Source organism: Chaetodon trifascialis, chromosome 6, assembly GCF_039877785.1.
Source record: "Chaetodon trifascialis isolate fChaTrf1 chromosome 6, fChaTrf1.hap1, whole genome shotgun sequence".
Classification (NCBI taxonomy): domain Eukaryota; kingdom Metazoa; phylum Chordata; class Actinopteri; order Chaetodontiformes; family Chaetodontidae; genus Chaetodon; species Chaetodon trifascialis.
In genome coordinates, this window is record NC_092061.1 from 29,532,168 (window position 1) to 29,548,817 (window position 16,650).

Here is a 16,650-nt window from a genome sequence, read left to right on the forward strand (position 1 = left end):
TCTGGTTCTGCTCGAGGTTTCTGCCTGTTAAAAGGAAGTTTTTCCTCGCCACTGTCGCCAAGTGCTTGCTCATGGGGGAACTGTTGGTTTCTTTTTAGATAAAAGAGCTTGGTTTGTACCAGCTCTATATGGAAAGTGTCCTGAGACAACTTCTGTTGTGATTTGGCGCTATACAAATAAAATTGAATTGAATTGAATTGAATTGAATTGAATTGAATTGAATTGAATTGAATTGAATTGAATTGACCGTTTGCAATATCACTGGTTATACCCACAAGAGTCCATCCTGGGCATCTATGGACTCCCGAAAATACACAAAGAAGGAGCGCCTCTCAGACCTATTGTCAGCAGTATCAACTCTGTGACATACAACATTGCTAAGTTTGTGACCAACATCTTAGCACCACTGGTTGGCAAAACGCCACACCACATCCAGAACTCAATGGACTCTGTAAATAAGGTCCGGGACTTAAAACTAGACGCATCAGAAACAATGGTTTCTTCGATGTCACATCGTTGTTCACATGCATTCCAACTCAGGATGCAGTGGAAACAGTGAGGCAGCAGTTGTTACAAGACAACACTTTGCAGAACAGAACTGCCCTTAACCTGGAGCAAATATGCCATTTACTGGAACTCTGCTTAAAAACCACCTATTTTCAATTTAGGGGGAGGTTTTACAGGCAAAAACATGGGTGTGCGATGGGTTCACCAGTATCCCCCATTGTGGCAAATCTGTACATGGAGAACATGGAAAGAACGGCTCTGAACTCTTTCAAAGGAACAACACCAAGTCATTGGTACAGATATGTGGATGACACATGGGTAAAAATCCAAAGCCAAGAAGTGCAAGCCTTCACCAAGCACATTAACTCAGTGGACAAGACCATCAAATTCACTCGAGAGGATGTCAAGGACATGAGTTTGCCTTTTTTGGACTGTAATGTCCACATTGGAGAGAACAGGAGCTTCCATATTGGGGTTTACAGAAAACCTACTCACACAGACCAGTACCTCCTTTTTGACTCACATCACCCACTGGAACACAAACTAGGTGTTATCAGAACTCTCCAACACAGAGCTGATAATGTTCCAACCAGCCAAGAGACCAGAGGCAAGTAACACAAACACCTGAGGGATGCCCTCAAAACCTGTGGTTATCCCAGCTGGTCTTTTGTGAAAAGTTCAGCCGCTTCCAGAAAGAACAGGGTGACAGAGGAAGAAAAGAGAGACAGACGGCATAACATTGTCATTCCATATGTGTCTGGTTTATCAGAGAAACTCAGGCGAATCTTTAACAAACACAACACTCTCAGACAAAGGCTGGTGCACCCCAAAGACCGGACACCTCATACTCAGAAGAACAATCTGGTGTATGCAGTCCAGTGCAGTGAGGAATGCACAGACTTATATATTGGGGAAACAAAACAGCCACTGAGCAGACGCATGGCACAGCACAGAGGGGCTAACTCTTCAGGTCTAGACTCAGCTGTTTACCTGCACCTCAAGGAGGAAGCACACTCCTTTGAGGATAAAAATGTACATATTCTGGACAGAGAAGACAGATGGTTTGAAAGAGGAGTGAGAGAAGCCATCTATGTCAAAGTTGAAAAACCGTCTCTGAACAGAGGGGGAGGTCTGAGACACCACCTATCTCCCACATACAATGCTGTCCTTTCATCTCTTCCAAAGAGATTCAAAAATTTCATCTCTGAAAATAAACAACAAAGCCATTCACACATGGCTCAAGGAGCCTCCCAATGACAAGAATGGCACACTAACGAGGCAGACAACTGTTGTTGACACCTAAGGGTTGCACCCTACCCTGCCTTAATGGGGGATCGTTTGCCTCACAATAGAGTGACACCATCCTTGGTTTTGGGGGTTGGCCTCACTCAGAGGATAAATACTTGAACCTAACACCATTTCATTAGACTAGAGCTGTCCTATCTAGTCTGGTGCGCATGAACTGATGAAGCCTGCTCGGATGAGAGGCGAAACGTCTTCCAAGACAAACTGACAAAGTCCAGTTGCAAATGATTAAATGCCCTGAAGAAAGTTAACAGAAAACAACTGAAGGGCTGTTTTTACAGTAGACTGTACATTCAATGTATAATACCTTTCTCCTGCTGATTAACTGTTCCCTGAAGGTATGGTCACCCACTTCATCCACCGTGGCCGGGGATGTTGGTATCCCACAGATTTGATGGAAAAAACTTTCAGAGGAGAAGTGTGGACCGACTCCTCCATAAACGACACACACAGCTATCATAGCCGTTGCCACCCATGTTTAGTCTGCAAAGCTAAAATTAAAGACATAACAGTAATCTATTGTTCTGCTGTAATGCTTCTTAAAAATGTAATATCTTAAAAGGGTATAATTAATTTTAGTGTTTCTACGGATAGAAGCAAACTTTTTATTGCACCTTTCAAAACATGTAAAAGGGTGTTTCAGTACATTGAAAGATGAAGCAATGAAGAATCATGGAAAAATCCTGACCAATAATTAATAAATCAAGCCAAAATAATTAAACAAATAAAGTAAGACAAAGGGCTGCACGGTGGCGCAGCAGGTGGTGTGCGTGCCTCACAGCAAGAAGGTTGCTGGTTCGATTCCCAGGTTGGGCCTTTCTGTGTGAAGTTTGCATGTTCTTCCCGTGCATGCGTGGGTTCGCTCCGGGTACTCTGGCTTCCTCCCACAGACCAAAAACATGCTCATTAGGTTAATTGGTGATGTTGCGGAGAACATCTTGTTTAAACACTCTAACATCTTGTTTTGTACTCTGGCATACAAATGTACTCTGGCATACAAAAACATCTTGTCACTGTGATAGAAGGCCTGACTCTTAGCCCTGAGTCATAAATATCATATCCCCAGAGACAATCAGTAGTGGCAAACAAGATGTCCATGGCACCTCTACTCCTTATTTATGATGTCTGCAATATTATCCTCATGCCGGACACAACACACATACACACATATGTTTTACTTATCACATGTTTAGTGGTTAGTACTTGAAGATGTCTAGAATGTCCTGAACTGATTAATGTACTGGGCTGGTCAATCCCAACTCCTTAAATGTGAACGATTGTCTGTGAACGGTACTCATTCTGGCTGAGATCCTGAGGGAACTCTGACACTCTGAGACCAGCGCTGCATTACTTTACCTGTGACCTAAAATAAATACTTCGGCTGTGAACTGAAGATTTCTCCAGACTGTTCTTGGGCTTCCAACAAAGAACCGAGCTTCAAAGCTAACAGTGACTCTAAATTGCCCCTAGGTGTGAGTGTGAGAGTGAATGGTTGTTTGTGTATATATGTTGCCCTGCGATTGGCTGGCGACCGGTCCAGGGTGTACACCGCCTCCCGCCCGTCGACAGCTGAGATAGGCTCCAGCCCCCCCGCGGCCCCGAAAGGGATAAGCGGCATAGAAAATGGATGGATGGAAGTAAGACAATTCACAGACACCACAAGATGAAACCTGGCCAACACATAAAAAACAAGCAGAATAAACACAATAAATCAGACAGGAGAAATAAGGGAGAGCAATCATTTTTAAATGGGTTTCCATGTATAAATTTCTAGAATTCTGCCCAAATTCTTAGGACAGTCCTAAGAATTTAGGTCTCTTAGGACTGTCCTAAGAATTTGGGCTTCCTTACCTTGAGTATCACGAGACAAACGCCGGTCTTTCTCATGTACCTCAAAGATGTTTGACTGGTGGCCCTCATCAATGGCCTTAGGTACTCTCTTGTCGGGCCGCCTTCGTCAACTGCCCCTTCACCATTGCCATCTTCATTCACAAACACAACATCCAATTTTGCTTCAGGGTTGAAGTTCTTACGTTTGAACGCCCGCAGGCTACATAGTAAAACATTATCCCTGCATACATTTATTTGGTTGCTCGCTGGACAGAAGCTTCCATCAACTTTGCTGACCAGTTTTTTCAATATGGTCTGTAGATCAATCCTGCAACCAAAGAAGTTCATACATTTTATTCATATGCCAAATATGTACCATATTTTCTAACAGTTTTAAACCATTTGATTAAATGTAACAGGATATACACTGACTTTGGTTTAGTGTGAGTCCTTTATATGGTATAGAAAATGAATACACATACACATACACAAAAAAAAAAAAAAAAAATATAAAGTCAAGTTAATGAGAGAAACATACTCATCCACAGGTCCTCCAGGGTGATGTGTTGAGACAGGAGACTGATTTTGTGAAATTGTCTCATCTTGTTCATCAAGAATAATGACTGGTTCCTGGGCAGATGAAGGAGGAAGTGATTGTTCATCATGCAGAGTCAGGATTTCTTGTGGTTGTGAGAACAGAGTGAGCGATGGCTGGGAGGAGGGCTCAGAGAGCATTGGCTGGGTGGAGAACAGAGTGAGCGATGGCTGGATAGAGTTCTCAGATGGCAGTGGCTGGAGAGAGGGGGCAGAGAGACTCGGATGGGTGGGGGTCTCAGAGAGTGGTGGCCAGAGAGAGGGCACAGAGAGACTTGGTTGGGTGGGGGTCTCAGACAGCAGTGGCCGGAGAGAGGGCTCAGAGAGACTTGGTTGGGTGGAGGTCTCAGACAGCGATGACTGACCATGAGTTGTATGGTGTAGGGTATAAGCTCCATCATTTTGTTGACTTGAGAGAATTTCCTGAAGACGAACATGCACAATACAAGAGCTTGCACAAACCAAAACACATTCTGTTTTCATTTGAGACGGGAAATAAAATGCAACAAACATTTACATTTACCTGTACATCCTGATTTCAAAACCAAAGTACATATAGAGCTGCTTATGCTTTTATGTCATGATCCATTATTGACCTGGACGAACTGTTCTCAATTGATCTTGATGATGTGGCTTCTTGCACCACAAAGATTTCACTGGCAATATCATCTTGTCCCACAAAGTCAAACAAGATCTAAAAAGATGTAAAACATAGTGTTACACCAGTCAAGTTTTACAACCCACTGAACCACTGAGAAGACACTTAATATTTTCTCAAGCTGAACACACATCACCTGGATTGGCTCAGACAAGCTGAATTTCCTCATGTTGATGTGTCCGTTTGGATATTTAAATTTGATCAACATTCCATCTGAGGGTTCCTCACATGCAGACATTTGCTGACGCCTTGCCTCAATAGCCTGAAATGTGATTTCTCTCATTAAAAGAAATAAAAAATTTTCAGCTAGTTCAACCTAATTATTCAAAGTAATATATTACAAAGATAAACCTTTTGACGTCTTTCCTCACAGGCCTGATAGGCTAGTTTCTTCCTCTCCTAATAAAAGAAGACCGCATTAAAAGTATGTATGCATTCTGTAAGAGCATGTAAAACATACATAATAACAACTTGGAAATATTACCTTCTCCTGATCCACAAACAAACTTTTATTATACTCCTGGTCTTGCTGGGCACGCATTGCTTGCCATTCTTGAAGAGCTAACCCTAACCCTAAAGTAAAACATCAAAATGGCATTTCCCACAAATCACCATCAAATAGTACACACACATGAGATCAATAAATACTTAAAAATAGATTCTACACAGTGTCAAAATTGGTTACCTGATTTGCAACCACACTTTGAGCATGGTTACTCTTAGCCACAGGGGTAGTCTCATCTTGTACTGGAGCAATTGAGAGTGGTGGGGATGAATTCATGGATATGGCAGAGGATGTGGATGTCACCTGGTAGTGCACAGTGCACAATGATTTCTCCTTCAGCAAGAGAAAACACACACACACACACACACACACACACACACACACACACACACACACACACACACACACACACACACACACACACACAGGAAACAAAATACATCGTTAGAAAATATCCATGGACCTGAAACCACATTTTTCTTAGCCCTTTGTGAGGTCTCATCTACTGCTGGAGCTGCAGAGAGTGGTGGGAATGAATTCTGGGACATGGCAGAGGGTGATGATGTTACCTAAGGGTAGAGAGGGTAACTTAAGCTATAGGCACAGACATTACAGAGAACACATTTATATGATTGTAGTATGATATGAATCCCTATGTATATAATTCCATATCTGCAAGACAAGGGCTTGTGGCACTATGTAAAGTCTGCTTTTGCCAACAACTGCTTTTAGATCTCTCACAGAACTAACTTGTAATTTCTGGATCTTGCGTCCTTTGCCTGTCCTCGACAATTCAAAGCCTATCAAATTTAAACTGATGCGAGGGTAGCTTTGGCAAACAAAGTTGTTCAATTCAGATAAACTCCGAAATTTTTTTTCGAAAAATGGAAATGTAGACATCAGTATAATCTTTTTCTAGTGTCAAAGTAACACATTCATTAGTTGCTTTACACAAGATCTTTCAGGACTCCTAGCAAAGTGTTTAAGTTTGCCAGGAGTCCTGAGAGATCTTGCCCAGACTCCTACAATGTTTGAGAAGCCAGTTACAAAGACAATAAATTCCACAAATCAAAGCATCCAAACTGTGTTGTCATATTTTCAGACATAATCATAGTGTTGCCAAACCCCACAAGTAGACCTGTATGACTAGAAGAAGAAAAAGAAGAAGAAACGTACTTTATTAATCACTTCACACAGTGTTAGTTGCATACTAAACGCCATGCTTTCCGTGAAATTATTTTTTCTCCGCATTTATCCCATCCTTGGGCTGTCGATCCTCCGCAGCAGACCAGGAGCAGTGGGCTGCCAGCCGTTCCACCGTGCTACTGCAGACTACCACAGTTAACCTAAGATCATCTGTGTTTCTCTAAGTTTAAAGCTTTAAAACTAAATGAACTCTACACACATCACACATTTGAGTCTCTGGGCACAATATGTGAAAGAACATTAACATACGATATATTCAATTTTTCAATTCAATTTTATTTGTATAGCGCCAAATCACAACAGAAGTTGTCTCAGGACACTTTCCATATAGAGCTGGTACAGACCAAGCTCTTTTATCTACAGAGAACCAACAGTTCCCCCATGAGCAAGCACTTGGCGACAGTGGCGAGGAAAAACTTCCTTTTAACAGGCAGAAACCTCGGGCAGAACCAGACTCTGGGTGGGCGGCCATCTGCCTCGACCGGCAGATGAGAGACAGAGAGACAGAGAGACAGACATGCAATCACAGTAACAGTGACAGTGGATGTAATAATAGCAGTAGCAGTTGCACTGGATGTCAGGCAGGGCCAAGGCGGGAGACGCAGCTGCAATCCACAATCCAGATTCAGCCATTGTGGAACCTGAAAGACAACCAAGCACAGAGACTCCGGGGAAGGAGCTAAGTTAGTAACACGCCGTGGTAGGACATGAAAGCGTGCAGATGGAGAGGGACAGAAGGACAGAGGAGCTCGGTGTATCTTTGGAGGTCCCCTGACAGTCTAATCCTATAGCAGCATAACTAGGGGCTGGTCCAGGACAAGCCTGAGCCAGCCCTAACTATAAGCTTTATCAAAAAGGAAAGTTTTAAGCCTACTCTTAAATGGAGAGACAGTGGCTGCCTCCCGGACAAAGACTGGAAGATGGTTCCACAGGAAAGGAGCTTGATAGCTAAATGCTCTGACTCCTGTTCTGCTTTTTGAGACTTTAGGAACCATAAGTAGACCTGCATTCTGGGAATGCAGTGTTCAAGTGGGGCAATAAGGTACTATGAGCTCTTTAAGATAAGAAGGTGCCTGGCCATTTATGGCTTTGTAAGTAAGGAGGAGAATTTTAAACTCTATTCTAAACTTTACAGGGAGCCAGTGCAAAGTGGCGAGTATTGGAGAAATATGATCTCTCTTCCTGGTTTTTGTCAGAACACGTGCTGCAGCGTTCTGGAGCAACTGGAGAATATTCAGCAACGAATTTGGGCAGCCCGATAGTAAAGAATTGCAATAATCCAGCCTGGAAGTTACGAATGCATGGACTAGTTTTTCTGCATCATTTTGAGACAAAATATGCCTGATTTTTACGATATTATGTAGGTGAAAAAAGGCAGTCCTTGAAATTTGTTTTACATGGGAGTGAAAGGACATGTCTTGGTCAAAGATGACTCCCAGATTCTTTACAGTGGTGCTGGAGGCCAGCGCAATGCCATCCATAACTGCTATGTCATCAGAAAGTGACTTTCTAAGATGTTTAGGGCCTACTACTATAACTTCAGTTTTGTCTGAGTTTAGCATCAGAAAATTGCATTGATATATGGTGTAGCTTAGCCTCTGAATGCACCACCCAGATCCTCACGTTAACCATAACGACCATTAACTAACTTCAGATAGCTGATGCAAAAGGATTTATTGGAAGGTATTCCTGGACACTTTCAAAGTGATGCCTTGGTATGAGAAAGTGTTGGAAAACCGTATGTCAGTGGGCATAAATGTGGTGTTTTCAATTTTGAATTTGATTTGAATTTTTTTCATGGGTACTTATTTTGTGTGGTTTATATTTTTTGTGTTGTTTATATTGCATGATTTTATTATTGCATGGGTTGTTGTTCTTTTATTGATATTGCACTGTGTGTTTATTGATTTGATTTGAATGTTTTCTTTTTTATGATGTTTCTGCCACTGAGCCCCTGGACTGAGATGACAAGTAGGTCAATCAACTTAAAGACTGGCACCTGGGTGATTGGAAAAACTCGCTCCCAGCCAATCCGAACAGGACTACGGACAATGGGTTTGGCATGGGAGCAGGAAAAAGTTTAACAGGTGGAGTTGGAGAAGGAAGAGGGCACACGCAACACAGCGCAGCGGAGGGGGTAGCCGCTGGGGACGGAGCGAGAGAAACGCCGTGCCGCTGGGGACAAAGAGAACACCTGTGTAGATCAGATCGCTCGACAGAGGAAAGCCGTCAGTGCCGTACGCACCACAACTGCAGTGGAGGAGAGTAAAATCTCCTCCTTCGCGGTGAGTAGAAGGACAAATCGGCACTGTGAAAAAGCTGTGCGCAAACAAGGAGTGTGTGTTTAATCTGAAGAGGACAAGTTATCTGGCCGCTCCTGTCATCCACAGGGCCCGTGGACAAGGAGGCGGCGCGTCGGATGCCCAGACCAGGCGCGGCTAATCCTGCTCCCCCTGCACTTCGCGCATTATTGCGTATTGTTGGACTGCATAGTACTGGACTGAGCCAGTTTTACCATCGCCACAGTAGGCTAATGGGACTGGCGTTGTCGACTTTTATCATAAAGTATTACAGGGTTGCATTTTATTCTGAAAGTTAAAGTGCCGCTACACATTACCAAGTTTCTCAGGACCACACATAGGTGTAACTATTAAAATGGCTACATGGAAACTGTTATGAAAATGCATTAAAGACTAAACTGCTCCACAATATTTCTTTAAAACAAATGCTAAATGTAATTTAACATAGTCAACTGTTTCCCAATATAGAGACAGTATAACAAATGGGACCAGACAGGCTCAAGCTAACATAAAATTCAAAGCAGCTCATTCCACAGTTTTCTTTGCAAGACGGTCAGATAATAAGGTGTAAAAGTAAATAACACTCAATTCTTATGTGCTTCAATCTCACATTTACCTAATCCAAGTTTAGCCAGTTCATCAAGTTCCTTTGTGGGGGGCAGAGAACCATTATCTGGCCCTGGAAGGAGGAAAAGTTCTGCTTGCCAAATAGGGTTTTCCCTGCGACCACCAGATCCTCCTGCAAACACAAATACACAATTGTGTTAGCAGTCATTCTTGGCTGAAATGTTTTCAGCATGATACCAATTGTGTTCACTGGCGTATGCCTACCTTGTCGTTATGGCAACATGCAATTTTTCAGTAAAAAAACAAAACAAACATGATAGCCTGCAGGTATTGATTTCAGGTTTTTTCAACAGTAACACGTAAATTAACATTAAGCTTAAATATTTATGAGGTTGATGCATTAAGCCAGGCCAGTTAATTATGCTGCAAATAACTTTACAGTAACAAGCACGATACGTCAACCCAGCAAGACAAGTTAGGTCAAGTTAACATATTATTTAACAGCTAGCAGCTAACCCGAACTTCTGTGAGCGCCTTAGTAATGCTGACGTTAAAAAAAAAGAAAACTTACCAAGAACTTGTTGAACTTGCCAGCGAAATAGTCGTCTTGTTGTGGAAAGTAACGTTGAATCGTCATTTCTCACTGCCAGCTCCAGTCTTGCACGGGCTGCAGCATTAAAAAGTGAAAACTGAAAACTCCTTCACCCTCCGGCTGCTCCAACATGGTGTTAATTAAGTTAACAGTTAACACAGGTGCAATGTGATTTGATGACCCTTAAAGATATCTTGAACTGGAATATGACTAGCTGAAACCAAGTTGTAGAACTGGAATTACAGATATGTACAATTCAGGTGCAGATATCCATAATTCACATAGTGGATATCTGCAACTGAATTGTAGATATCTGTAATGAGAAACCCCATACACAGGAATGGCAAAAACGACGTAATTTGTCCTAGGAAGAATGTCTTTGTGGATATCTGAAATGACAGTTGTGGATAGGAAGAATGTAGTTGCAGATATCTGAAATGTTCTTTTTGACTAGGTAAAACTGAATTACAGATATCTGCAACACATATCCAATCTAGCTGTTAAACGTTAAAAGGGCTTGCCATACACTTCAGGGGCTGCATCAGGTCACACTGCGCAGTCGCAGGCAACGTCACTTCCTCAATCCCCGCTTGCGCCGTTATTAAGAAGATGCAGCTGCGGTAGGTTAGCGTTAACAACAGACAGCTGACACAGAGAACGGGACCGATGGCGGCCAGCCAGCTTTGCTTGGTAAAATAACTATGTTGTGAATTCAAATCAGAGCGTCTTCAGTGTCTTGAATGGATGTATTCTTCAGTCTATAAGGTAGCAATAATATAATAACTAGACAATTTCCCCCTGGGAAATTTTGAAAGGGCCACGGGTGCCGCCGCCGGACGATGCCAACCGCTAATGCTAAGCTGACATTAGCATGTCAAATAACACGTTAAAAACATCTGAACCATCATTAGAACGCCGTCAAGAGTCATTTTAGCCTAAGTTAGCATATTAGCATTAGCATGCTAGGCTAACATTAGCATGTCAAATAACACATTAAAAACCTCTGAACCATGATTAGAACGCCCTCAAGAATCATTTTAGCCAAGGTTAGCATGTTAGCATTAGCATGCTAATATTAGCATGTCGAATAACACATTAAAAACCTCTGAACCACCATTAGAACGCAATGAACATTCATTTTAGCCAAGGTTAGCATTTTAGCATTAGCATGTTAGCATTGTGGCTAATGCTAACAGGGCAACATCATCCAATACCTCACTAACATTTACAACTCACTAGTAGTAGGCTAGGCTGTGGCTCATTGTCAGGCCACTGCATAGCTGCAGCTAAAGCTACATATGTGTGTGTGTGGGAGAGGGGTGCTCAGAGAAGTACTGAGGCTCAGTGGTTGCCATTGTAACTTGAGGTGGCCTGATCAATGATGTCACCCACTCAGACACAGGTGCAGACACAGGTGCATTTGATTGGAGTCAATTAGGAGCAGGGACAGAAACGTCTGAATTTGGCCTCTGCGCACCCCTCGAACAAACGCTTCTCACGCCAACACCGAAACTCCTATTGCCGAAATTTCTTCACCATCAGAGCTACAAGGCTTGGCTGAACACGCTGATCACTTTCTTTTTTCACTAGGGTCAAAAATGGCGATTTTACAGCGAGTTAAAAAATGGCTTGGTTTCTGTTTCTCCAGTTTTTGATTTGTATTGGACCTTATGGGCCAGGTCAGAGGCGCTCTCCTCGCTCAGAGGCTGAGAACTCAAAAACCGTAAGTCCTATGGCTTAGCCAGGCACATCGTGAGAATCAGCGCAAGCGGCACTACAACCTTGGAAAGTTTCACGCGCATAGAGCGAAATTTGTGCCTTGGAGGAGCGTGGAAAGAAAAAATTGCAAACACTTTTCAGAGCGTCTCTCCACTCTGGCAGTTAATCCCCTCCACTCTAGCACAACATTCCGTGCAATACACACCCATTATAAACTCACAATTTCTCCCAAAACGCTCACGGTCATTTAACTGCGACTGCTCAAAAACTATACGACCTATCAAAACGAGAATTAATACACCAATACACGAGACTTGTGTCTGCGTTTGAAAGTTCGAATGGCGTCTCTAGGTCAACATATGCCGGAGCAGTAGTCCGTTGAAAAAGGGGGAGATTTTTTCGCATTTTTCGGCTTGTCCCATTCCTTTCTTATGGGAAACGCATGAGACGAGCCTAAGAAACGTCTGAATTTGGCCCCTGCGCACCCCTCGAACAAACGCTTCTCACACGAAGACTGAAACCCCTATTGACGAAATTTTTTCACCGTGAGAGCCACAAGGCTTTGCTCTACAAGCTGATCACTTTCCTTTTTGGCTGAGCTCAAAAATGCGGATTTCACAGCGAGTTAAAAAATGGCTGGTTTCTGTCTCGCCCGTTTTTGATTTGTATTGGACCTTATGGGCGAGGTCAGAGGCGCTCTCCTCGCTCAGAGGCTGAGAACTCAAAAACCGTAGTTCCTATCGCTTAGCCAGACACATCGTGAGAATCAGCACAAGCGGCACTACAACTCTGGAAATTTTGACGTGCGTAGAGCGAAATTTGTGCTTTGGAGGAGCGTGGAAAGCCGAAAGTTTCAGGCAATTTTCAGTGCTTCTCTCCACTCTGGCAGTTAATCCCCTCCACTCTAGCGCGAACATTCCGTGCAATACACACCCATTGAAATCTCAAGCGGTTGCCGCGGTGACGGGTTTTGCGTTTTTCGCGTCTTACGACGCGAAAAACGCGTATTTTGCCGAGAAAAATAATAGCACAGCGATCCCGATCGAGCCGCACGTTTTGATATATAATTCGCCTGGGTGCTCTCAAAACTCTAGGACTAGTAGCGAATCAAAATTTGACACGGAAGAGGAAGAATAACTAGACAATTTCCCCCTGGGAAATTTTGAAAGGGCCACGGGTGCCGCCGCCGGACGATGCCAACCGCTAATGCTAAGCTGACATTAGCATGTCAAATAACACGTTAAAAACATCTGAACCATCATTAGAATGCCTTGAACAGTCATTTTAACCAAAGTTAGCATGTTAGCATTAGCATGCTAGGCTAACATTAGCATGTCAAATAACACATTCAAAACCTCTGAACCATCATTAGAATGCCTTCAAGGATCATTTTAGCCAATGTTAGCATGTTAGCATTAGCATGCTAACATTAGCATGTCGAATAACACATTAAAAACCTCTGAACCACCATTAGAACGCAATGAACATTCATTTTAGCCAAGGTTAGCATTTTAGCTTTAGCATGTTAGCATTGAGGCTAATGCTAACAGGGTAACATCATCCAATACCTCACTAACATTTACAACTCACTAGTAGTAGGCTAGGCTGTGGCTCATTGTCAGGCCACTGCATAGCTGCAGCTAAAGCTACATGTGTGTGTGTGGGAGAGGGGTGCTCAGAGAAGTACTGAGGCTCAGTGTAACTTGAGGTGGCCTGATCAATGATGTCACCCACTCAGACACAGGTGCAGACACACATGCATTGCATTGGAGTCAAAGAGGAGCAGACAGAGAAACGTCTGAATTTGGCCTCCGCGCACCCCTCGAACAAACGCTTCTCACGCCAACACCGAAACTCCTATTGCCGAGATTTTTTCACCGTGAGAGCCACAAGGCTTTGCTCTACAAGCTGATCACTTTCTTTTTACGCTGGGCTTAAAACTGCGGATTTTACAGCGAGTTAAAAACACGCTTGGTTTCTGTTTCTCCAGTTTTTGATTTGTATTGGACCTTATGGGCGAGGTCAGAGGCGCTCTCCTCGCTCAGAGGCTGAGAACTCAAAAACCGTAATTCCTATCGCTTAGCCAGGCACATCGTGAGAATCAGCGCAAGCGGCACTACAACTCTGGAAATTTTCACGCGCCTAGAGCGAAATTTGTGCCTTGGAGGAGCGTGGAAACCCGAACTTTTCACACCATTTTCAGTGGTTCTCTCCACTCTGGCAGTTAATCCCCTCCACTCTAGCGCGAACATTCCGTGCAATACACACCCATTATAAACTCAAAATTTCTCCCAAAACGCTCACGGTCATCAAACGGCGACTGCTCAAAAACTATACGACCTATCGAAACGAGAATTACAACATCAATAGACGAGACTTGTGTCTACGTTTTAACGTTGGAACGGCGTCTCTAGGCGAACGTATGCCGGAGCAGTAGCCCGTTGAAAAAGGTGAAGATTTTTTCGCATTTTTCGGCTCGTCCCATTCATTTCTTATGGAGAATTTATCGCAGTTTTTCGCGTCTTACGACGCGAAAAACTGCGATAAATTTACGATACGTACAAGCACAGCGATCCCGATCGAGACGCACGTTTTGATATATCATTCGCCCCGGTGCTCCCAAAACTCTAGGACTAGTAGCGAATTAAAATTTGACACGGAAGAGGAAGAATAATAATAATAAGAAAAAACCCGCAGAATAACAATAGGGCTCGGGGCTTCGCCCCGAGCCCTATTGCCCTACAGCTATTTCATAGCTGTAGGGGCAATAGGGCTCGGGCGAATGCCCCGTGGCCCTAACTAGACAAATTCCCCTCGGCGGGAAATTTGGAGAGTGATACAGTGCGCAAACGCCGGGCCGTGTGCCAAACGCCGGGCCGTGCGCATGCCTAGTGCCATCATATTAGCACAGCAACCCGATATCACAAGTCAAACCCGTTCATAGGACCCCATTTCAGCATCGGCGACAATGCTAAGCTGACATTAGCATGTCAAAAAACACATTGAAAAGGTCTGAAACACCCTTAGAATGCCTTTACCAATCATTTTAACATATGTTAGCATGTTAGCATTAGCATGCTAAATTAGCATGTCAAATAACACATTAAAAACCTCTGAACCATCATTAGAACGCCTTCAAGATTCATTTTAGCCTAAGTTAGCATATTAGCATTAGCATGCTAACATTAGCATGTTAGCACACCAAACCGACATCACTAGTCAAACCTCCAGGCACCACCAAGTTCATAGGACCTCATGTTAGCATTAGCATGTTAGCATTGTGGCTAATGCTAACAGCCCAACATCACTCATTACATCACTAACATATACAACTCACCAGTAGATAGCTTGGCTGTGGCTGGTTAGCATGTCACTACAGAGCTTAATGGAGAACTGGTCATTTGACTGAGCTGAACTGCAGCTGAAGCTACATATGTGTGTGTATGTGGGAGAGGAGTGCTCAGAGAAGTACTGAGGCTCAGAGGTTGCCACAGCAACTTGAGGTGGCCTGATCAATGATGTCATCCACTCAGACACAGGTGCGGACACACATGCATTTGATTGGAGTCAATGAGGAGCAGACACAGAAATGTCTGAATTTGGCCTCTGCGCACCCCTCGAACAAACGCTTCTCACACGAAGACCGAAAGTCCTATTGCCGAGATTTCTTCACCGTGAGAGCCACAAGGCTTTACTGTACACACTGATCACTTTGTTTTTCCGCTGGGGTCAAAAAAGCGGATTTTACAGCGAGTTAAAAACATGGTCGGTTTCTGTTTCTCCTGTTTTTGATTTGTATTGGACCTTATGGGCCAGGTTAGAGGCGCTCTCCTCGCTCGGAGGCTGAGAACTCAAAAATCGTAAGTCCTATCGCTTAGCCAGGCACATCATGAGAATCAGCACAAGCGGCACTACAACTCTGGAAATTTTTGACGCACGTAGAGCGAAATTTGTGCTTTGGAGGAGCGTTGAAAGACGAAAGTTTCAGGCAATTTTCAGAGCTTCTCTCCACTCTGGCAGTTAAACCCCTCCACTCTAACACAACATTCCATGCAATACACACTCATTATAAAGTCACAATTTTTCCCAAAAATGGTCACGGTCATAGAACGGCGACTGATCAAAAACTACATGACCTATCAAAACGAGATTTAAGACACCAATAGACGAGATTTGTGTCTACGTTTTAAAGTTGGAATGGCGTCTCTAGGTGAAAGTATGCCGGAGCAGTAGCCCTTTGAAAAAGGGGGAGATTTTTTTGCATTTTTCGGCTCGTCCCATTCATTTCTTATGGGAAACGCATGAGACGAGCCTGAGAAACGTCTGAATTTGGCCTCTGTGTACCCCTCGAACAAACGCTTCTCACGCCTACACCGAAACTCCTATTGCCAAAATTTTTTCACCGTGAGAGCCACAAGGCTTTGCTCTACAAGATGATCACTTTCTTTTTCCGCTGGGCTCAAAAAAGCGGATTTTACAGCGAGTTAAAAAACGGTCGGTTTCTGTCTCTCCGGTTTTTGATTTGTATTGGACCTTATGGGCCAGGTCAGAGGCGCTCTCCTCGCTCAGAGGCTGAGAACTCAAAAACCGTGAGTTCTATCGTTTAGCCAGGCACATTGTGAGAATCAGCGCAAGCGGCACTACAACCCTGGAAATTTTCACGCGCGTAGAGCGAAATTTGTGCCTTGGAGGAGCGTGGAAAGACGAAAGTTTCAGACACTTTTCAGAGCGTCTCTCCACTCTGGCAGTTAATCCCCTCCACTCTAGCGCGAACATTCCGCGCAATACACACCCATTGAAAATCCAGCGGTTGCCGTGGGGACGACGTTTTGCGTTTTTCGCGTCTTACGACGCGAAAAACGCGTAT

At 43.6% G+C, this 16,650-nt stretch overlaps 1 protein-coding gene and 1 long non-coding RNA gene across 2 annotated transcripts; both read right to left on the reverse strand.

The window, feature by feature from the left end:
• Positions 1 to 2,130: 2,130 nt before the first annotated feature.
• On the reverse strand, positions 2,131 to 4,368 carry LOC139331980 (uncharacterized). The gene is made up of 3 exons (XR_011602271.1): positions 4,181 to 4,368; positions 3,664 to 3,970; positions 2,131 to 2,216 (listed from the first exon to the last, which is right to left on the reverse strand). It is a non-coding gene; the product is annotated as an uncharacterized lncRNA (long non-coding RNA).
• A 255-nt stretch (positions 4,369 to 4,623) lies between these two features.
• Positions 4,624 to 5,450, reverse strand: LOC139332009 (FAS-associated factor 2-like). The gene is made up of 5 exons (XM_070963666.1): positions 5,379 to 5,450; positions 5,246 to 5,293; positions 5,031 to 5,156; positions 4,760 to 4,930; positions 4,624 to 4,659 (listed from the first exon to the last, which is right to left on the reverse strand). The coding sequence occupies exons 1-4, from the start codon at positions 5,433 to 5,435 to the stop codon at positions 4,802 to 4,804; spliced, it is 360 nt and encodes a 119-aa protein (XP_070819767.1). The 5' UTR covers positions 5,436 to 5,450; the 3' UTR covers positions 4,624 to 4,659; positions 4,760 to 4,801.
• Positions 5,451 to 16,650: the final 11,200 nt, after the last annotated feature.